The sequence below is a fragment of the Parasteatoda tepidariorum genome, chromosome 3 (assembly GCF_982258835.1).
Source record: "Parasteatoda tepidariorum strain Cologne lab strain chromosome 3, Ptep-v5.0, whole genome shotgun sequence".
Lineage (NCBI taxonomy): Eukaryota > Metazoa > Arthropoda > Arachnida > Araneae > Theridiidae > Parasteatoda > Parasteatoda tepidariorum.
The window spans coordinates 35,593,885-35,617,549 of NC_141757.1; the positions used below are offsets into that span (position 1 = coordinate 35,593,885).

General features: G+C 29.7%; 1 protein-coding gene across 1 annotated transcript in view; it reads left to right on the forward strand.

The window, feature by feature from the left end:
* Positions 1–92: 92 nt before the first annotated feature.
* The window catches only part of LOC107454073 (partitioning defective 3 homolog), a 74,708-nt gene continuing 51,135 nt past the window's right edge, over positions 93–23,665 (forward strand). Inside the window, exon 1 of the mRNA XM_043040269.3 lies at positions 93–833. Coding sequence (XP_042896203.2) covers positions 714–833 — 120 coding nt within the window. The 5' untranslated portion in view covers positions 93–713. The remainder of the gene's footprint in view (positions 834–23,665) is intronic.

Consider the following 23,665-nt stretch of genomic DNA (forward strand, 5'->3'; position numbering starts at 1 on the left):
CACCAATCACGTTCGCATTCCTCCTCAACGGCGATCGGATATGCTTAAATCGCATGTAGTGAGAATGAACCTTTCCTGCACCTTTTTTTCTTGCATTCCTCAAAGAAGAAGACAACAACAACAAGAAATGTGTGACAAGCTGTGACTGTGAGAATTATTAGATTAAATGTCTTATGCTTAGTTTTGAAATATAAATTTTATTTTTATGTCAAAACAAGACAAACATTTTCAATGTCTTGGCCATATTCATATATGAAATACGAAAAAGTTGTTTGAAATGAATATTTGTTCTTCAATCCTAAATACTTTTTTTCTCCCCCAAAAAAACCGCATTCCACAAGTTGTCATTAAGTTTGACGGATATCGTGAGAAATTATAGTTGTTAACATCTAGAAGTATTTGTAGATGACAAAAAGAAAAAGAGCTTTATAGTTATAAATACAAGCTATGCAGTATCTATTCAAACTCTCTAAATCGTCTGTTTTATTCAAATTAGTTGGTGTTCAACGTACTTCATTTTTAGAATCGTGCAATTTCTGAATAAATGCATGTACAATTCCTCAAGTTTAATACTATTTTACCTTAGTTTTTTTTTTAATATGTTCCATGTTTTATTCAGTTGTGTTTTGTGAGTGGCTAAGAACTATGATAAAGTTTCCTGATTGAATGATTGTACAGAAATCAACAAAAACATTTCATAGAACCAAAACAAAATGAAAGTAACTGTTTACTTTGGTAATGTTCGTGTTATAGTTCCATGTGGGAAAGGTGATATTCTTGTCAGAGATCTTATGGACTTGGCTATAACACGATATAAGAAAGCTACTGGAAAGGTAAGGCAGACTTTACATTTCTCGTTTTATTTTGTCACGCTACTAAAAATAGATAATTAACCACCTTTTTATGACTTTTACTGTGAAGCTCATGATGATTTATCCCATACTTATTAGGTAGTCACAATGATTTATCAATTTAGCTACTTATTATTGTTATTAAAAATTTAATTTGGGGGATATAGTTATATACTGGCAAAAGTGCATATCCCCTGAATTTCAGTGGGTTTTCTTTATTAAAAAATTGGACAAATAATGTTGGTTTTTTTCTGGAAAAGAATCCTTAATGCTGGTTAAGTGCAGTCTATTTAACGTGCAAAGAGATTTGTTACCCTATTTCGGGGTAGTTGCACATCTCTTTTTTCAGAAAAGGCTGCTGAATGACAATTTTTATTATCTAAGATGATAACTTTGAATAAATATTTATAAGTGCCATTTAATAATATTTTAACTATCCGTAACTGTCAAGAAAATAATATCTCCAAAATAATTGTGTCTTTGCTATTGTATGCTGTATTTTTGTCTAACTCTATAAATTGTGGTGTTCGTTTTAAAATTATGACCAATTGAACGTAGCAATACCTTGTGCTTATTTTGTACTTTCTGATGTATCTTTCTGCACTAAGACATTGAAATTTTAAAATATGTACGTTGAGGTTTGCTCCGGGGAGGCTAGCCCTTGCTCGTAGCCACTCCTTGAGTTGGTAACCTTTAGGGACAATTTTTTTTGTAGTTTCTCGCACGCAGTCTACTGCCCTTAAGTTTCTGAAATTGAATTAAGTTTTATTTCGATGTAGATCCTAATATGTAAATCTTCCGGCCGATTCTACTCTTAAAACCTTTAATTTGTATGATATGTTTAATTTAATTTATTTGTATAACTAACTTAAAAGATTTCCCTTACGGGTGCACATCTAAATATCAAGATTTGGTAACACAATAATTTTAAGTCTTTCACTCTATTATGAATGCTTAAAAATATGTATAGTGGGACTCGGGAAATAAAATAAAAATGCTTGTTAAATCGGCCTACTTTCTGAATCTAATACAAGAACAAAAAAAAAAAAAAAACGTAATATGAAATAAACTTACATTAATTGTTTTTTGATTCTTTAATAAGAAGTAAAAAGAATATTTAAAATATTGTTGATTGCATAGTTTTACAAAATTTTGTTTTAATCAAGTTTTGTCAGAAAATGAGAATTCTTTCTGCTTTGTAACATTTTTCTCCTTTTCTTAAGTTTTTATCTTTTAAATTTTTTTTTCCCAACATTTTAAACAGCCAAACATGATATAAAGAAAAGTAACCGACCGTTCCAATATTAAAACCAGTTACACCAGTGCACTGCACCGATCGTTCCAATATTCAAACCAGTGTCACCAGTTACGCACGAAGTGCACCAGGTTTCTGGTCGGTTTGGTCAGTTCGCATGACGTCATTACCCTTATTTGTTTACAAACTTTATTATACTGCTGTTGAGATCGTCATAATTTTGCTGTATTTTTGAATGGATTTTAATATAAATTTGTTATAAAAACTTGTTTTATCATTTAAAATAAATTTTCTTGTATTAAGTTGAAATATAATAATTATTATTGGAAATGTATTCTGTAGATGAATCGTCTTGATGCTGTTTATAGCAATGGATATCATTCATAAACGTTTTATTTCTGATATTAGTATGTTTTTGTTTTCAAGACTTAGAATTCATCTGAATTTTGATACGTGTGGTGATTAGATTTACTTGATAGATTCACATCGAAAGAATTTTGACTTGTGATTTTCAATGAACATATCGTTTTGTAAATCAAACAACTATCCAAAGCATTGTTAAATTGTAATAGCGATAGAACTTTAAAATCAGTAAAAGATTTATTGCTTCATATGCATTCATAAACATTTTTGTCCAATGTATATTGTTTTTAAAATAAACAAATCCAATCAATATTTGATTGTTAAATACTTTTCTTTTGTGTCATAAATTTTTCTTATATCCTTTCTATATTCCATATCAGACCTGGAACGATGAATATTATCCTAGATTAATAACAAATTATGCTTTTAGTTTTTACTATATTATACATCATATGAGTTTCATTAAAGGGACTGACCTAAGTTGTTAAACTAGGCCTTCAATGTATTATGCTTATAATTTGTATTGTATGTATTTCTATTTCTTTTTATAATATTAAATCATTTCTGATAACCACAACATAGTAGTGATGATAGGGAAATCTATCCTGATCTGTACCTCCTTCAGCACACGTGCAAATCAATATCTTAGATTAATAACAGATGATATTATATAAAAGTTTAATTTTTGTAAAAGGATCTTAAATAGAGCCCAACGACAAAGCTCGTTCATTGGCCTGTGTTATTAGAACTAGACTTTTAATGCCAAAGGTTTTTAACATTTATATTTCTTTCATAATTGTTAACTAAAATAAATTCTGAAAATCACAATATAATAAACATTCGAGTATTATATTATGACATGATAATTATGAACAATATGTTATTGGTAAATTTTTAATTTAAGCTTTGATTCTGTTTAAAATTTTAAAAAAATCGACTTCTATTTACATTTCTTATTAGTTCATTACTTTTTGTTTCAAGATTTCTATTTCTTAATGATAATTATTTTTTAATTCAAGGTATTTATTACGTGATTATTGATCTATATGTAATATAAATATTTATTTTTTATAACACTAACTTGAAAATTTCTGAAACACTTATTAATAACTGTTGTTTTGTATACTTTTTTTTTGAATTATACTACTAAATTTAACTTTTGGCAAAATTTTTTTAAAAAAAGACTGAAATAAGTGAATTATTGACTAGCTTGTGCCACCTTAAACTTTCGGGTTAATATTTGAACTTATTTTAAAAATTTGATTTAAAACATTTCTGACAAATACAACTTAATAGTTATGACAGGGAGATTTAACTTATGTGAAACATCTTTGTATACACCATTATTTCACACTAATTACAAACAATAGTTAAGTTTATCTGAAACGATTTTAAACTTGATGGCAAACGTTGCTGTCACTATGTGCAATTATATAACTGCGAATTTAAATATTTCTGTCCAACATAGAAAATTTTTTATTACAACAATATCTGCTGATTACAATATTAGTGAATTTCTTATTTTTGAATGTAAACAAATAAAAACACTTTAAACTTTATCATTAGTTCATCTCTTGTTTTGTTGCAACATTTTTGTTTCTTAATTTTTTTAAAAAATTTAAGTTTTATATATATATTTTACAATAAAATGATATTGTTGTGTTAAAACATTTTTTTTTACTTAAATACAATAATTGTATAGTTGTGATGGAATACTAAAGCTCCCACTTGTAGCAAAATTATAATAATATCTTTCTCTCTTTTTAACACAAACTCATTTCAGGTATGTTATTTATTTATAAATATTTCTCCCATGTGGCACCATGGTATTTCTCTATATATTAGCAACACTGTTTAGTGTTTCAAAGTAAATTTTAAACAGCATAAGTGCTTCACAGAGAAAAGTGGCTTGACAACTATTTCCTTTCTATTGCTAATACTATTAATGCTAATATAGAATTTCAAATAACTGGTAAAATAAAAAAAATTTTTGAAAAAAAAAGAATTCAACAAGTAGCTTTTCTTACCGAATGTTAACTATATAAAAACTTGCAGTGCCTACATCGCCAAGCTACCACAGCACCTCCACATACCAGGCCAGTGATTCTCAACCTTTTTTTTGTTGCGGCACACTTATAACGATTTCGAAATTTGACGGCTCACAATGAAAAAAATTAGATTAAAAGTTGTTTAATTACCAATTTTATTCTGTGTTAAATAGTTTGTGATAATAATTTTGAATGTGAAATAAAATATTATGTGCTACAAAATCACATTTATTAAGGGATTAATTATTTCTTTCGACCAATTTTTTATTATTTAGTAACAGATTTTTATTTTTTTGCTAGTTATTAATTGTTTGCTTGTTTTCTATAGTTATTAACTGTTATTTTTTGTGGTTTCTTGTGAACTAGTTTTTTTGCTAATTGTTAGCTTAATATTTGTTGGTATTCCTTTGTAAATTTTTTTTATATGTTTGTTTTTTAAGTTATCCTTTGTTAATTTGTTTATTAATTGCATAGCTTACTTTAATGATTAGCTCTTACAACATTTTTTAAAATCACGTGTCATTTACAATTTAAACACTTCCATCTTATTTTAGGATTGTCAGAGACAATATAATCACCGACAAAGATGATCACACGGTTAAAGCGTGGAAAAATTATAAAAAGTATATATATACACTTTTCTTAAATTTAAACTTTAGTCATAATAAAAAAAAAAGCATTATAATTTTTATTGTATCATTTCTAATATTAGGCGGCACATTTTAAGAATTTGGCGGCTCACAAAAGTGCCGCAGCACAGTGGTTGAGAATCTCTGTACCAGGCAGTGGATGCTCAGACTTTAAACCAAATGGCCCTTTTTTTTTCCTCCTTGTAATTAATCAAATTTGTTTGTCCATGTGCTATTTGTAAATTAATAAAAATATTTGGCACTAAGCTTTACAGTTAGTTATGCATTAAGTATTTATTTAGAGTCATCTTGTAATTTTATAGAAATAAACACCATAAATAAAATATGGTTTTATAATATGTGATTAAGTTTGGTAAAGTTTAATAATTTTTTCATGATACCTTAGATCATGGCCTAAAATTAATTTATTCACTTAAACCCGCTTTTCAGTTAAGTATTTTTTATTAATTGTGTGTGGGTAATTTTGAAAACCAGAATTTTCAGAAAATCGTTATCTTGTGAATGGGAAAATTGAAGTGAAATATATAAATACTATATATTTTGGTTTTATTATCCAGTATTAGGAGAGATTTTTTTTACCATACAGTAATCTAATTTTTTCCTCTGTGTTAACTATTTTGCTAAAATTGTGATCTAAGTACTTTCAACTGGGGCAACAGCTAAAAGGTGAAAAAAATTTGGTTAATATATTTTTTAAAACTAATTATGCTGTTAGGATTGGAGGTGGGTTTGAAGTATTAAAATATTTAAATACTGATGTGCTCTGCATTCGACTTGATTACCGTTAAAGTTTATATATTGTACAAGATAATTTTGAAATGTGACATAGCTTCTCGCCAAAGGTGGCTAGTATAAAAATATCTTACAATATGTTCACTAATAAAAATTACCTAACTTCTTTTTTTTTTTTTAAATGCTTAAACTGCAGCTAAGGAAAAAATCTCACAACTGGATTTTGATCTTTTTAGTCTTATCTAACATATGGTTATTTTTAATTTCTGTTAGAGGAACTGAGGAAGTTTCACTTTAAAATTTCTTCATGTAAACAAATTAGCTTTCGTGAAAAATTTCACTATGAAAATATATTCATTACACAGTTGAAGTCAATTTGCTCATAAACATTGCACTTCATACCATCTTTATCAAAATAGAAGCTGTGTTAATTTTTCTGAATTCTGGCAATCAAATTTTAAACTTATTTTGACTGTTTGTCATTGACATTTAAGCTTACAATGAGAAACATTTCAAAGATGCCATCTCATGTATTTGAAATGCTATCAAATTTACATTTTAGAAGATCTTATTATATTAAGATAAAGTTTCTCTCTTGAGAAAATTCATTATGAAAGTAAGTTTATTATATATTTAAAATCAATTAATTACGCTATTTACATGAAAAATTAAGCTTAAAGCAAGGTAAATATTTTTTTTTTTTTAAATTTAAAAATCAAAACTCACTCTGAGCAAGGAGGAAAAGAATAGTGTATAACGATTAATTTTTCGAAAATATGATTTCCAAAATATTTCAAAGAAAAACAATAAAAATTGTACTCAGCAGATTTTTATTTTTCTCTCTAATTTTGTTAAATATTTAAATATAAAAGTTACTGAGATGATGGATGCATTTTAAAATAAACATTTAAATAGGAAAAATATGCAATAAGAAACAGAAGTTTTACTTTCTATCAACTAAACTTAAAAAATAAATAAGATAAACTGAAACTAATCATGATATTTTGCTTTATTATATGAAACAGCTTTACAAGTCTAGAAATATATATTCTTTAACAAGTAATGCAAAAATAGAATGGTCAAGAAATAAATACAATAGAACAAAAAATGAATTTGTTATCACTAATATATTTTTCTCAAAGATTCCGAAAGAGGAGAGCGTCTGCTTCTGGTTGCTAATGGCAACCAGAACTGACCTAACCGCACCGATCGTTTCTAAATTACGGTGTGAACTGAGATCACGTGACTAGTTCGCTTTCGTGTAACCAGTGTCACCGGTGCGAATATTGGAACGCAACCTAAGTGTCTGGCAGGAAATGAGATTTTCTTACCTGTGAACCTGAAGTCAGAAATGCTTCTCCATTTCTGTCAATATCCGAAGGTCTCAAAATACTTTTTTGTCATCTGGTAAAACGACAATGGGCTGACTAGGTTTCCAGTCTAACTGGCATTTTCCTTTTCTCTGGCAGAATTATTAAGGGAACAAGTTAGCTCGGTCCGTTTTAAAAACCCAGCTCTGGCTGTTATGAATGTTTTATAGTGACAGCTGGTTTCGGTGGTTTGAGAGAAGTTAGACATCTGTCAATAATATTCAGTTTATATCACTTTAAGTTTCATACAAAAAATCTGTTTTTTAATTTGTTGACTATATCAAATTATGTGGTAACTAAGCAGCATTTGCGGGAGATTTTATGTTTCTGTTTTAATTGGAAGAAAAGTGCAGCTAAGACGCATCGAATGCTTGTAGAAGTTTATATTGACAATGCTCCAACTGATAAATCATGTAGGGAATGGTTTCGATGTTTTAAGAATGGTGTTGTATACTATGAGCTGCTACAACCTGGCGATTCTATTACTGGCATTCGGTATAAGCTACAATTGATTCGTTTGAGCCATGCATTACGATAAAAACGGCTGGAATACGAGCAAAGAAATGACAAAGTTACTCTTCTGCATGAAAATGCTCGACCTCATGTCGAGAAAGTCGAACATTGCTCCTTGTGATTACTGATTGTTCCGGCGGATGCAACACGATTTAGCAGATCATTGGTTCACTTCTTTCTCAGAAATCAAAAGTTAGCTCCTAACTTGGAACGCCTCAAAAGGCGAGAAATTTTTTCGCGATGGAATTCGAAAATTGCCTAAGAGGTGGGGAAAAGTAGTAGCCAGCGATGGACAATACTTTGATTAATCTGTTCATTAATTTTGTTCTGAAATAAACGCATTTTTGACCATAAAAAAAATCGTACCGAACTAGTTTGTACTCCCAATAACTTAAAAAAATAATTAAATTCTTTTTAAATGACAATATTTCAATAACTATATATGATATAATGAGTGCATAATTATTTATTAACATTTATAAAATTTTGTGTGTATATATGTATTGGGCAACCATCAGATATGGTTAAAAATATATAAAAAAATTAGGAACTCCAACTGCCATTTACAGCAAATCATTGTTGGATTGATGGTCACAGATTCGATTTTTCAACACCTCGTGTTATTCACAAATATATATTAAACAGTTTAAAATAAAATGAATAAAACCAACTATTTTCAATAAAAAATTTTAAATTACATTTCAAAAACAGATTCATATATCTTATTTGTATTATTGGAATATATGTGAAACAATATGTAATGTAATAATATTTGTTAAACCTATCTCTTTTGAAATGTTGAATTATGTTTTTTACAATTTTTAAATACTTCAATATAAATGTTATATCTGGCAATATCTAATTTCTGTTTTAATTTTACTTTTTCTCTTTTAACATAAAAATAAAGATGTCAAAAGAAATAAAGAAAATTTTCTATAAAAATAAGAAAATCAGTCATTATTTAAAGCAAAAAAACTTATTAGAATCTTTTGCTTTTATTTTTTTCAACCTTCATTTTACTCTTTGTCTAAATTAAATTATTTTATAAATTATGGTATTCTATGCTAATGCTCTTCTTTCAGTAATAATTGGTATTAAAAAATTAACTCTTTGAAATTAATATAAATAATTAAATATACTCTTTGAAATTTATGAATAATTATTTGTTTTCTGCCCATATTGTATACTTGCTTTTTGTATATTTAAAATTTATTTAGTTTATTTTGAGGAACGTAACGAATATTCAGCATTCGGTTCTACTGCGGACTATGCGGTTGGCTGAATGTTTGGCCCTGTTTCATGTGAAATATTTCTTTAAAAAAGTATTTTTTGGGTAATTTTTTTTCTGAATATAAATAAATTTAATAAAAAGTAATAAGATTTACTAAAAAATATTCTAAAAATTGTGTTTTTTACTATATATTATTAGAAATAGTTTTTACACGAATTGCAAGTTCTAAAACTTGCATACAGCTTGCAATGTTCAGAAAGATTAATGGCAAAACAATATTTGAAGAATTTAAACTAGATTACTTCATACTGAACTTCAGATTTTGTGCTGTTGATTATTATTATATTTGTTTTTACGATTATTATTTGTTTTTATTATTATATGAATTTTGTTGTTTTTTCGCCATCTTTTGTTTTAAGAAGTTTTTCTGTTAGATTTTACTCTTTTATTTTCATTTACAGTAAGACTAACCAAGAACGTGATTTTGTATTTTGAGAACAAAAAACACTTTTTTTTACTGTTAACTTTTCTTTTTATCTGTTATGTGCATTTGTTATGATGTGTTATTATGACACAACATTTTTTAAGAAGTGTTTTTAATGAATGTTTTTCTTTTATGGTTATTTTCTTCTAGAAATATGCAATGTGGAAAAGTTAAATTGAAATTTTTTGTGTTTAATTTATCCTTTCAAAATTAAGAGAGATTTTTGTTTTGACTTCTATCCAACTTTTTCTTTTTTAAAAAAGTTTTGTTTTCATCCTCGTTTTTATTATAACACAGCAAAAAGAGAGTTTCTATTACTCTTCATTCTTTTTACTTCACTTTTTCTTGAAAATACTGTGATTGGAAAGCTGAGATGTTCAGCTTTAACATTTAAATTCTAGAACCAAGAACTATTTTTTCTCTTTTGCTTTTGTGTCTTTTGTCTATATGGGCGATTTTATGATAGTGGAGAATTTTTAAAGCGTTTCTGATAGACATTTTTATAGCGTTATATTTTTATAGCGTTTTATGGATACTATTTTTCTGGAAAATAGTTTTGTGTAGTGGTTTTGTTTTAAGAATTAAGAGAAATTTTTTTTACTACTACTATTTCACTTTTTTTCCAGCTTTACAGCTTTAATTCTTTTTAAATCTGTGTTAGTAAGTTTTTTATTTATTTTAAATGTTTCTAATGGATAACTATTATAGTTATTTACTTTTTACCTCATACCAATAATATAGCTAAGTTTTGATTATTTTTCAATAATGACTAAACTTATTGAAGTACTTCATGGTAAAATCACGACGACATTGTCGCAGAACGTTATAGAGTTCTAAAGGCAAAAGATTTTTCATTTTTGAAGTAAAAAAACAATTTTATCTGCAGAATTATATTCTAAATATCCCTTTTTCATGCATCACATCAGAAGGGGGAGAAATTCTCTTGATTTCCTATCATTTGAGAATATTAAAAAAATCAGCAATGACCGGCCGGCTTCAGCTAGAATTTCTAATTATTAAAATAAAATTAGGAAAAAATTCCAAACCCGCTGAAATTTAAAATATAGTTCAATCTAGAGGTGGTGTTCTTTCGTTTTTGTTTTTTTTAACGAACAATTTTACATTGTAATGAATTTTGACTGAGTGAGGATTTTGTTACAAATTCAGATCTGTAACAAATGAATTAATTATCTTTGCAGTACATTATGCTTTTATATTTTTTTTATCATGGTTTTTATATGGACGGAATGAAATGATTCAATATTTTTAATATATTGTGCACATAAAGTTTGAATCTTGCATTCATGGAATCACTCTTTGACACACTCGGCTTGCTCTGATATCATAGTTGTTTCATGAAGTGGTTCAATCATTTTTGCTACGAATTTTCAACTGGAGAAGAAAAAAAGAATTATGACTATTTAATTTTTCCAATTCACAACTTTACTTTTTTAATAGCTGTAGTCAGTTTTTTAATGATCTTAATTATTTTTAATGGATATGGTCAGTATTTTATTGATCTTAATTATTTTTAATGGATATGGTTAGTTTTTTATTGATCTTAATTATTTTTAATGGTTAAATTGTCTTCTTCTTTAATCCACCAATACCATTAATATAGCTAAGTTTTGATTGATTTTCAATAATGAGTGAACTTATTTATACATAAAATATTTATTAATGATTTTTCAAAAAAAAATGTTGCTATTCGTTATCCGGAGATTCAATATCCAGATAGGTTTTCGATATCCATTATCCGGGGATTCCAATCTTTTTCTCTCCCCCCCCCCTCCAAAAAAAGCAGGAAAAAATGGTTTTTAAGGAGAGACTGGTTAATATATGGTTTTATTATAAGCGGTAAATTTGTCATACTTTAGAGCATTGCATGGAAACCATTTATTCTGTATCATTTATTTTTCGGTAATGTATTTTCTATTAAACATGTACGTAGCAATCTGAAATATAATTTTGAGAACTAGGAATTTCCTATAAACCTTTGCCATATCAGTGGAAAAATAATTAAATAAATGGTTTTGGTTTTATTTTCTAGATTTTTTTTATCAGAAATGTTATTACCATGCAATATAGTAATTTTACTAGAATTTTTTCTGTATAGTAGTACTGTCACTAGTGTAAAAACAATTTTTATTTTAGAAATATGTATAAGAAAGAAACAGTTGTTTCAGTCAAAATAAGACATACTTGGCAAAGGCAAAACAATAATTTCGAATCCTGTATTCAGTGGTCTCAACATTTCCCACACCTTTCAAAATATACCTTTATAAATGTTAATATTTGTAATACTATTGCTTTTTTTTGAGGTTTCTGGTTTAAATTTAAAAAAAATTTCATGACATTTTCAAATTATTTGACTCATAAATTTTAAAATTAGTCCCACTGTACAAGAATTTGCACAAACGCTAAAAAAAAGACTGGGCTAATATATATATTTTTTTTTTCGTTTTTTTTCTCTTTAATTTACTTTTTGATAAGTTTTTAATGTAGTTAAAAAGCGTTATTTATACATTAGAATTTGAAGGGTTTTTTTTAAAATCAAAACTAGGGTTTGTTGATTTTTAAAAAATGGCTGATTATTTAATTTAAATTTACAAAGAATTTTAATAAGTTTTGCTTAAAATTCCTATGGATTTTCGAAGTTTTAAAAATTATTATGTCACTTGGTGCTTAATGAACTGCAGCACTTAATAACTAAAGTTCTGAAGATAAGAATTAAATGACATATAAGAAATTCACTTGAATTTTCAAAATGCTAGTTAAAAATAAACTGAAAATTTATTACTGTTTTTCTTTTAAAAAAAAATTACGGCATGTAGATGTTATTGAATATGAATTCGCGATAGCAACGAACTATAGGGGGCGTTGTTGTATGAGATGAATTCCTGCGATTTCCATGTGAACAGTCATTCAGTTTGCTCTGGAGACGTCTTTAATGTAGCGTGTAGCATTCTAACGTTCCTTCTTTATTGTGGCTTATTAAATTTAAAAAAGAAAAATGTTTGATATTCTTTTTTATGCAAGCGAAAACAAAATGGTATCTCTCTTTTTTTTTTTTTTTTTTTTTTTTTTTTTTTTTTTTTAGAGAAGGAAAATCCAAAACATATCGAGAAATATTTGTGAATAAACAGAAAAAAAATTAGATTATTAGAATTAAAACCTTCTTATTAGAGCTAAAACCTGAGAAATCGTTTTACTAAATTTAATGATATAACATAGAATGCCTATTTAAACTTTGCATTTCGTAGTTTTAAGAATCATATTACTTCAAGCATTAAAATAAGCAAAAAGTATACTTAAGCTCATAATTTCATGTAATTTAATTTTGCAAAAAAGTTTTTTGACAACAATTTATATCAACGAATTTCAATAAAAATCATTATTTTGAAACTAAAAAGCGTAAAATAAAAACTTTCATGCTTTTTTTATTTAAAATCGGACGTAGAAAACGATTCTATAGAAAATTATCATCAAATAAGGAAAAAAATTATTCACAAGTAAAATTTTTTATTTTAAAAATCATAACACTTACCTGATTTATAAATCTGGAGAATTCCAAAATGATATGTTCTTCGATTGAAAACTTTATTCTCAAATAATATATTCATAGATTATCCCTTCATTACTTTACGATGACATACCACACAATAAAATTTTATAATTGCAAGAATTTCAATATGTAACTTAAAGACAGAATAGCTGAATTCTAGTTGAAATTTATCATTCAGAATTAAAAAATACTTACCAAGAAAACAATAAAAATTTATTAATAATCAACATAAATTATATCATTTCAAGTAATTCGGATGATTCTTTATTGTTGTTTTCCGAATTATATAGATTCAGAAATATATACTATTCTATAACTATTACTGCTCTGCACGTTCTGAAATCACATTTATTCATTGGAATAAACTAAGCAATGTTGACTTCACTTTAATTTGTCATGAATTGAAGACAGAAAAAAAAATGTATTTTAACGTAATACAGCATGCGATAGCGAAATCGGAAGTTATCAGTTGCAAGCTTGTTAATAATAGAAAGGTAAAAATTATTGAGAAACTGTTCTTCAAATGTTTGGCGTGTTCTGTTTCATAAAGATTTACTAATGTTCTGGTTAGCTTATTTTTAAGTTCCTCTGTCTTCCTTAGGGAAATTTTGCTTCTTATTTGCTACTAAAAAAATTGCGTCCGACTCTGCCAATGATTATGATAGAACTAAATGAAAACTTAGTAAATAAATGCCTGATATTTTCAGGCCCCGCTAGAGGACATACTCAAGCATTGCTGATGCTGGCGAGCATAATGATGATGCTGGCGAGCTTGTCATGGAAAAGCAGATCAATATTGGTGTGCCACAGGGCTCTTCCCTGGGTCCGGTCTTGTGGCTCATTGTCATCGATACCATTTTTAACTTTTGTGACTGTATTGATTTTACACACTTCCCTGGCTTTGATTGCTTAGATTTTAGGCTAATTGCTTTCGCGGATGATGTCTTCGTGCTGGTCGGTGGCTCGATCTTCTATCATTTTGATGCCCTGGTGACTCACATCCTTACCAATTTATCAGCCTGGGCCGAGCAAAATAAACTTGAATTTAGTCGTGAAAAGACACAACTAATTACATTCCCGAAAAACAATAAAAAGGTTGCTAGACTTCCCTGTATTAAGCTGCACAGAAACGATAATAGTAATATTAAAAACACACGAACACTCAAATACTTGGGAGTCCTGCTCGGCCCGGGCTTGACGTGGATCCCCCATCTTAACGAGACTAGAGATAAGATCCAAAGATTCAATCAGGGGATAAGGAGAGTTGCTAGGGCAACCTGGGGGCTCAGCCCATTTATACTTAAACGAATCTACCTCCAGGCAAGCGAGCGTATTATTTTGTATGCAGCCAGTGGCTGGTACAGAAATAACACAAGGATGAACGAAAAACTTAAATCAATCCAAAGGATCCCTCTACTTACCATTACCAAGGCGTACTCGACAGTTAGCTCTGAAGCTATACAGATACTGGCTGGCATTGTCCCAATTCACCTAAAGATCCTCGAGGACATTATTATCAAAAGGATGAGATGGGGTTGGAGGACGGATGATTTGGTTCATGTTTTCCCAGAGTGCTCTACACAGATTATTAATTTTGATACTCCAGCCCCACTGCACCCATCTAAGTATCGCTCCTTGCCCTGGGGGTATGATTTCCCAAAAGATCAGGGTTTGGAGATTTTCACCGACGGCTCTAGGATGGAGACTGGCAGCGATAACACGTTCAGAACTGCTTTTGCATTCGTTGTCTATTTTAACGGAGTAAAAACACATCAGGTCTCCACTAGGGTCGAAGATAACACTAACATCTTTATTGCTGAACTGCTGGCCATCAAATCGGCGCTGCAATGGCTTCAAAACAACAACATTACAGAGGCAACTATTTACTCAGACTCTCTTTCATCGCTACAGGCCCTGGCTGACCCACAGCCCACATCAGACATTATTGAAACGACAAAACTGCTCTGGAGACAAAATATAAAATTAAACTGGGTTAAGGCGCATGTGGGCATCCAGGGCAACGAAGAAGCTGACGAAGCAGCCAAGATGGCCATTGGGTTAGACACGGTGGAACTCCAAAGGCTGAGGACCCCAAAACAGGTTAAGAGTAAACTAAGGGATAGTATCCTTATTAAATGGGCAGAGGAGTGGAGGAACTGTCCAAAAGGGAGGCAAACCTATGATCTCATTAAAACACCATCAACCAAAAGGTTACTTACAAACTTTTACCTAAATCAATTCATTACTGGCCACGGAGTGTTCGGAGTGTATCAAAAAAGGTTTTTCAACAAAAGTGGTATCTGTCAATATTGCACGGAAGAACAAACCATTCACCACCTACTTTTTGATTGTGCACGCTTCCGGGCACTCCGAGGGGATATCTTTACTAATAAAACTGAGCATCAGATCTTCTCAAGTAATGACTGCAAAAATATCGTCAAGGAAATCATCAGGGTCACACTAGAAGATCTACTAAAAGTTAATCAGGTCTAGTCTCACTGGCCCTCCTCTCCAGATCTTCATTCGTTCCCCCAGTAGAGCCATCGGCCGGCATCCGGGCACGCTTGCTTTTACTTTGTGTGCCTCTTGTGTTTTAATTTCTTGCTAGTCTTGACTTGTATACCTCTACGGCCCTGACTTGTTGCTGGTTTTAACTTTTAAATTTTAAATCTTTCGAGCTCATGTAACTTTTTTGTATTACCACTGGTTGGTTTTATTTTCATGAGTCCCTATTGATTCATGGTTTTAACTATCTTGATCACTTTGTACCCCTTTTGGCTTGTTATTGCTCTTTTAACTTGTCGTTGTTATATATTTTTAACTTTCCCATTTTGGCTGTGTATTGCCAGTGTTTTATTTCTTGTGAATGTTTTGGGTGCTTCTTATGGCAGCGAGGCACGGCCATAATAAGGGTCTGTAGACCTAATATAAGGATCTTTTGATTCGGCTGTCTCTTGCTCAAAACACAACCAGTTTTTACTTACTTTATCGCTATGCATTGTTCTTTATCTTTCTTGTGTATTGTAAATTTTGTATCTGATGGCCTGTTGCCATCCATCCACTTGATGTAAATTTTGTATTTTTTGTATTTTGTGTTTTTAATGCCTCTCCCGTATGCCCATAGATGGGCGGGTCGGGGACATACAATAAATAAATACTCAAGCATTGCGATCACGAATTGTTTTGCAAAAAACATGATGGAATGAAAATTCTGCCTGAAATATAATCTTGAAATGCACTTAATATGGTAATTTTTGGTATGTTAAAAGAATATCTATGTTATATTAAACGCTTATACGCGTGTGGTTATAAAATCAAAGAAATTTCTTTTCACAAATTGGAATAAGCATAAATCAGGGCAGTTAAGCGAAGCGATTCATTATTCCATATTTTAAGATTAAATTTTGTTAGAATTAATATTCTGATCTTCGTATGGTGTATAATAAACTACGAGGAGAGACATTAATAACGTAACTCTAGAAGAACATGCAGAATTGCCGCAGAAAAATAACGCTTCTTAGATTCATTGACTAAAAGTATTGTTTCAAATGCACCTTAATTTTCTCCTGCTTTATTACTATGATACCTTTCCTTTGTTACAACTTCGTGCTAAACTCGAGAACTTGTGAAGCTGCTGTGTGTTTGAATGCTGAAATTTAGAAATGTACCTACACATTAGACAAATAAAACTCAGAGATTAAGAATTGCCTCGGCGAAATTTGAATTGTTAACATTAGATTAAGCCTTAAGTTTTTATATCAATTGCTTTAATTTTAACCTTTTTTTACTATACTCGCTTTTCTTACTCTTTTCTTTGGTTCTTATAAATTTTACATCTTTGTGATGAAATAGACTTAAAGCTGTTGTTTTTCTGGACAATTGTGTATTTAAGAAAAATCTAGACCGAGACAACCTATCCATTGATCGAGTGAAGCAATTCTAAGGGGACGTAAAAATCAGGCAGAGTCTTGTAACCTAAGAAAATTAATAAATAAATAAAGCATGAAAAAAATTTGAAAATTTGTAATTTCTTTATTTTTAGCCTGTTTTTCAGTAGTTAATAATGATACATTTCTATTTTCAATAAATTTAAATCAAGCATATGCAATTGTGAAAGTTTTTTATTCAATGATATAGTTTGAAATGTATTGCTATTTATCTATAAAAAGATTTAAATTATATTTATAAAAGTAAACTCTATTATATTTATAAAAGTAAACTCTAGATAACAAAGACGAACCCGATCAAAACATTATTAAAACTTATCCCACCGTATGTTACATTATAATACCGTTGAAACTCAAGTACGTGGTACATGATTTCAGTGCATAAAAGCCAGTTTTAATTTTTAGAGGATTTAGGAAAAAATATTCCGGGTTTGTTCTAATTTTAAAGAATAGATAAAGTTATTGTACAAATAATCGAATTTAACATATAAGTTCTGTTATTATAAAAGATTTAAGCTAAAAGCACTGTTTTTTATTGTTTTCTTCTTACCGAATTTTTGTTAACTGTTAGATTAGTATATGTGTTCTTAAGGTATTTTGGTTTTTACTATACGTCGGTAAGTTAGTTTTCTGCGCTATTTCTTCTCAAACTTGTTTTCAATTGCATTTTTATATTAGCGATATGGACGCATTATTAAAAATAATTTTTATCTTAGGATAATTATTCTTTATTTGGGAATATCGCATTTACCATCGTAAGACCTGAAGAAAACGTTTACGTTTTCTCATTGAAGAAATTTATTATTTTATTTTATAATTCTTCGTTACGTGTACACATGCATACATACAGCGAAGGATAACCTATAACCTCATTGTTATAAGGAGTTATGATTATTCTGAATGGTTTTAATGAGGTATCGGTATTGCCAAAATGATTTTTACCTCTGACTATTATGCCAACTAATTGTTATTAATTATCCAGCTGTAATAAAAATGCTATGTGTTGGGTCACATTTCTAATGGGCATTGAAAATTGTTATTTTGAAGAAAAAAAATGTACAAACTTCTACGAATACTCTCGATACATTAAATGTGAGATACTGAAATTTGTAATGACTTTATCCTTTATATAGAACTAAATCTTTCATTTGCATAGTCACAACCGTCCCTGCCCGCTCTAATTTCCTGTGAAAATTGCCCCGATTCTTACGTACATATTACAGTATTGGTCAAAGGGTTATAGTTAATGTTTAAGAATTTTTTTTTTTTAAATAATAAAGATTTTCTTCTATAAAATTCTAGTTTTAAAATAGCTTTTCTAAGTGGGGTTCTGAATCTATTTTATAAACAATGGCGTGATTAGAAGAAAATCACTAATATTTTAAGCAATTTATTGATTTCAAATAAAATGATTCTCTGAAAAAGTCGAGCATTCCGCGAACAGCATAGTTAATATAGGACTTCCCGTCTGAAACCTATTTTACAGTTCGCTTACCCAGTGGGTTGTTTATGGAGCACACGGAAACGCTTTTTTCTCTTTTCATTCATCATCCAACGTAAAACAAATTAATGATAAACTAAAGATGTGGAATTGAAATTAGATTCGTTACGTGGGACAAACATCCGATTTCATGGTGAAACGAATTTTCTTACAAAAGAAAAATGTTTCAACGTTGAGCATCGTGTATAGGGCAAAGGTGAGACATTTTGCTACTTGGTCAGCTGTAGCATTTTTAACATTGGTCACTTTTACAAAAATCTGAAATCTTAAACGTTTAAGAAACTTGATATTAATAGTAAGGCATTTTTTTTAATGCATTTCTCAAAATATGGTTAACATTTCATGCTCATGATGCTTAATTTTGGTAATAGGTACGAATTAAAATAAAATAATAAATTATTAACTAAAAGGCATGATTAGAAGAAATGGCTCTAATTCGTTTTGAAGAAAAACAAAAACACGCCTTACTATTTTTGACGACAATGATGTTCAATTTTTGGTATAGTTACTATAACTGGAAAAAAATAAACTATGTAGTGATAATTACCGGGAAAATGTACTAATTCGTTTAGGTGAAAAGTAAAAATTAGATATATTATTATTGAGGTCAATACTTAATTAGATTTGGTAATAGGTCCTAACTCAAATAAAAAGTTTGCCATGTACTGAATAGCAAAAGTAATGGATAAATGGTGGTAATTCTCATTCAAGGGGAACATGAAAAATTGCCGTACTGTTATTGCAGCCGATGATGCTTAATTAATTTTGGTACTATGGTAATTAGTACAATTTTAATGTCAAATTTGCTAATGAAGATAAAATTAATATATTTTGTACGTATTAAAACTGTGCAGTGTTAGGTTATGTGGAAAGAAGTGTTTTACGGACCTGCGAAAATGATACGTACCTTGGAAAATCGCTTAATTCTGATAAATTTTGATCATCAAGAATTGACCTCGAGCTATAACATTCCAAAGAATCCTGAATACAGTTAATCGTTTTTTTTTGGGGGGGATGAACTACTAAAAGCGTGTTTTGCTTAATTTAGTAACATGAAGGCGCTGGTAAGGGCAACAAATAATAATAAATGAAATTAAATTTATTGCCATTCAGTTATTAATTGCCATTCCGTTTTGTGCATGATTTCGCAGTTTTGTTCAGTACTGATTTATTGATTATTTTCTTTCTTATTTTTATTAACCCTGTACGAGGAACTTGTAATCAGCTAGTTTCCAATAAAAGATAAACTAGAAATAAATACTATTCCACTCCTTTGGTATCTGGTTGGAGGAGGGTTTGAAATTTCAAATGGAAAGCGGTGTGTTCTGTGAAACAAGAGACTGCTTATGCCAAGTTAGATTTCTGAAGCAAAGGTGTTTATTTATTCTTCCTCTCAAAGAAGATAAGGTTTTGGAATTTATGCAAATTTAATATCAGTGTAAACTGACAGAAATCTGTGGGCAATCGATTTCAATGAGGTAACTTAAAAATTATGTCTGCACTCACTAATGGTGGTGTTTCCAATAAAATGTAAACAACAGTAATATAACTCTTGACCTACTCTATTTCCGGTTAAAGAGTATGCTGCTGCTTATTCTGAGAGGCGATATTTTCAAATAGATAATTTTGCTTTTAATATAAGAAATAAATTATATAATTTCTGAGCTGCTTTATTGCGTATGATGTTAAGTCATTCTGTTGAGTTTGAAGTGAAAATTTGTTTTAGTTATCTAGAGATGTATTGTTAAAAAGGTGAAATGGTTTTTAGATTTAGAACGAACTAGATTTTTTGGAAGTTTTGATTTGGCCTCTTTTTACTTTTTATTACTGTTAGTTCTTGATAAGCCGTGCACCATCAAGCGTAAGAGTTAGCATATTGTTTGAGCAGCGAGATTAAGTTCATTTTACAAATTATCATCTTGGTTTAAATTTCGAAGTTGGTATATTGATCACAAGGTAAGAAGTGTCTTATAACGATTCGTTTCGATTTCGCCTTAGAGATGTCAGGTCTTCAAATGATGATATACAAATAATAAATCAGGTAACAAATACACGTATACAAGAAATACTACTCATGAGAGTCTGAAAACACAATGATTACGTTGTGAGCCAAATGGCTTCAAAACACGCTAAAAACAAAAACAGTAACCCTGAAGTATAGGCAGTCAAAAGCTTGCAGCGCCTTCTAGTGTAGAAAACACCAAGAATTAGAGAACGAAAAATGTATTAACCTAAGTGAATTAGCTGGGAAAGCAATATTTTAATTCCGCAAGGATTCGATGGAGAGGACTCTTGGCTGGACCACTTCCGATATCCTGCCAGTGAGGCATATATTGTTTACCAATATTCGCATGAAACGGAATCGCATTGCTTTATCAGATAGTTAAATCTGCTCGAAGCCGTGCGAGTTTCATCTGAATAGATGTTTGATGAGACACTCATTTATTCGGACTTAATTCACAAATGGTATGTTCCGGTCAAAAAGAGAAGCCATTTGTGAAATACTATGATCTCTAGATCAATCGTTATTCGATCATTCGTAAATCCTTATTTCGTTAATCCATATAAGATGGGTGAATTGCATGAGTTATAATATAAAAATGTATTTATTAACAATAACAAAGAATGATGTTAACTTTAGAGCAGAGGTCGCCAAAGTGGTCTATATAGACCCCCAGGGGTCTATTTAACAAAAGCGGGGGTCGATACGAATCGGAAGGGTCGATTGGGGGTGGAAGAAAAAGCAGTTCTTAATACGCAAATCATACATGCCTAATTGAGTGCGTATAATGTGTGAATTTTTTTAGAATTAACTTAATATCAGACATCATTTATAACAAACAAATTAAACGATTCCTATGTGTCTTCTATGCGCAAAAACTTTCGGAATTGACTACATGAAACCGTCAAAATTGAAAGATCATCTTGATAGGGTTCACTCAGATAAAAAAAAAATAAAGAACTTGAATTTTTCAAAAAACTTAAAGAAAAATTCACATGTCAACCAATTATAAGTAGTTTTATGAAGCAGTCTACTGAAGTTGAAACTGAAGGAGGATCAATAGCTTCGTACAAGATTTCGCTTAATATAGTAAAGGGGGGGGAAACCACACGCAATCGCTGAAGAAATTGCTATACCTGCAATTAAAGATGTCATTGAGAATGTAATGAAAAAAGACTCCTTTAATGTTTTAAAATCATTGACATTAAGTGCAAATTCTGTAAAACGGCGTATTGACGAAATGACTGAAGAAGTAGAAAATACGGTAGTTTCAGAGTTAAAAAATTGCAAGTTCTCTTTCAACTTGATGAATCTGTTTTTGGCGTTTCTGCTATTCTTATGGTGCACGTTAGATATTTCAGTTAAATGAAAGGACAAGTCATTGATGAATTTTTATTTGCTAAATATCTTGAAACTGATGGAAAAGGAGAGACAATTTTTAATTTTCAATAATATTTAAATATATTATGATATTCCACTTGAAAATATAATAGCGGTAGCCACAGATGGGGCACCTGCTATGGTAGGGCGTTACCGAGGTTTTGCTACATTTCTCAAAGAAAAAGTGCCTGGTATACGTACTATTCATTGTGTGTTGCATAGAAACAACTTAGTAGCAAAATATCTGAGTCCAGAGTTACATAAAGCTTTACAGTTTTGTATTAAGTGTATCAATCAAACTGAAGCCCAACCTCTTAAATCAAGATTATTTTCCAAACTTTGTGAGGAAAACAACGAGTTATTTAACCAATTACTTCTGCACACCGAAGTTAGATGGATGTCTAGAGGTGTATGCTCGCAAAGGCTCGTAGAGTTATTTGACTCCACGATCGAATTTCTCAGGGAAATAAACCCTGTTCTGAGTGATGAACTCCAAAACAATAAGAACAGTATTTTTTATTTAGCGGACTTATTTGGAAAATTTAATGATGTCCAAACAAAGCTGAAAGGAAAAGATGTAACAATAATAGAAGTTCAAACAATACTGTTAGGTTTCCAAGTAAAATTAAATTTATTTAGATCTTCATTGCTACGTAAGGATTATCAATAGTTTTCAAATCTGCGACAGTTAGAAGTAAAAGAAGAAGACTTAGAAACATATACAGGTCATCTTCAAAAATTGAGCGATGATTTTAAACTGCGCTTTGTCGATTTGGAAAATATTGACATCCTTGATTGGATTATTGTGCCATTCTCAAATTGAAAATATGGACATCGACCTGCAAGATGAGCTTGCTGAATTATTTTAGGATCTTGAAGCAAAGATGTTTTTTAAAAATTTAACAATAGACAAATTTTGGACAAATATAAATATAATGCAAAAATATGTAAAACTTTACGAAATAGCTCAGCCATTTATGCTAGCATTTCCAAGTTCTAGTATGGTCAAAGCCGGTTTCAGTCACGTAAATTCAATATTTACTAAGTACGGAAATAAATTAATTGTGGAGTTTTGAGGGGATTAAAATTGATAAATTTTTAATCCAATATAGCGAACCTTGCAAAAAAAAAAAAAAAAGCACCAGGCACACCCATCTCATTAATTAAGAAGCAATAAATCTGTAGTTACTTTACTTATTATTTCTACTTATTTATACTTACTTATTATTTAATAAATATTAAGGTATTTAAACTTCAACATTAATTTATTTTTCATAAAACTCTTGTTACACAATGTACTATTACTTTAATAAATGCTTAAAATCATAAAATAAATGTACAAACACAGTATCTAATAGAGTTTTATTTTAATTAACAGAAAATTACTTTTATGGGGGTCGATGGAGATTTCGAAAAATTATATAGGGGCCGATGATCAAAAAAGTTTGGCGACCCCTGCTTTAGAGTGACTGGATGGAATCTGAATATTAATTACATTGCGCATAACGCCTTCCGTGAGAAATAATATTAACACTTCCCCCGGTGAGCTTTCAGTTCATTACAAATTAAACATTTCCAAATTTTAATCGAAGTTGTATTTCTCAAAGTGAAGTAACAATTTTTTTTAAAAAATATTATGAAATTTCAAATTTATACTTTAGGAATAACACTTAATATTATAAAGATTATAATTCGATAATATTAATCTAATTCATAAAATATGTTTTATAAACATTAGAACTACTTACCAGTTCTTAAAAAATGAAGTTTTTG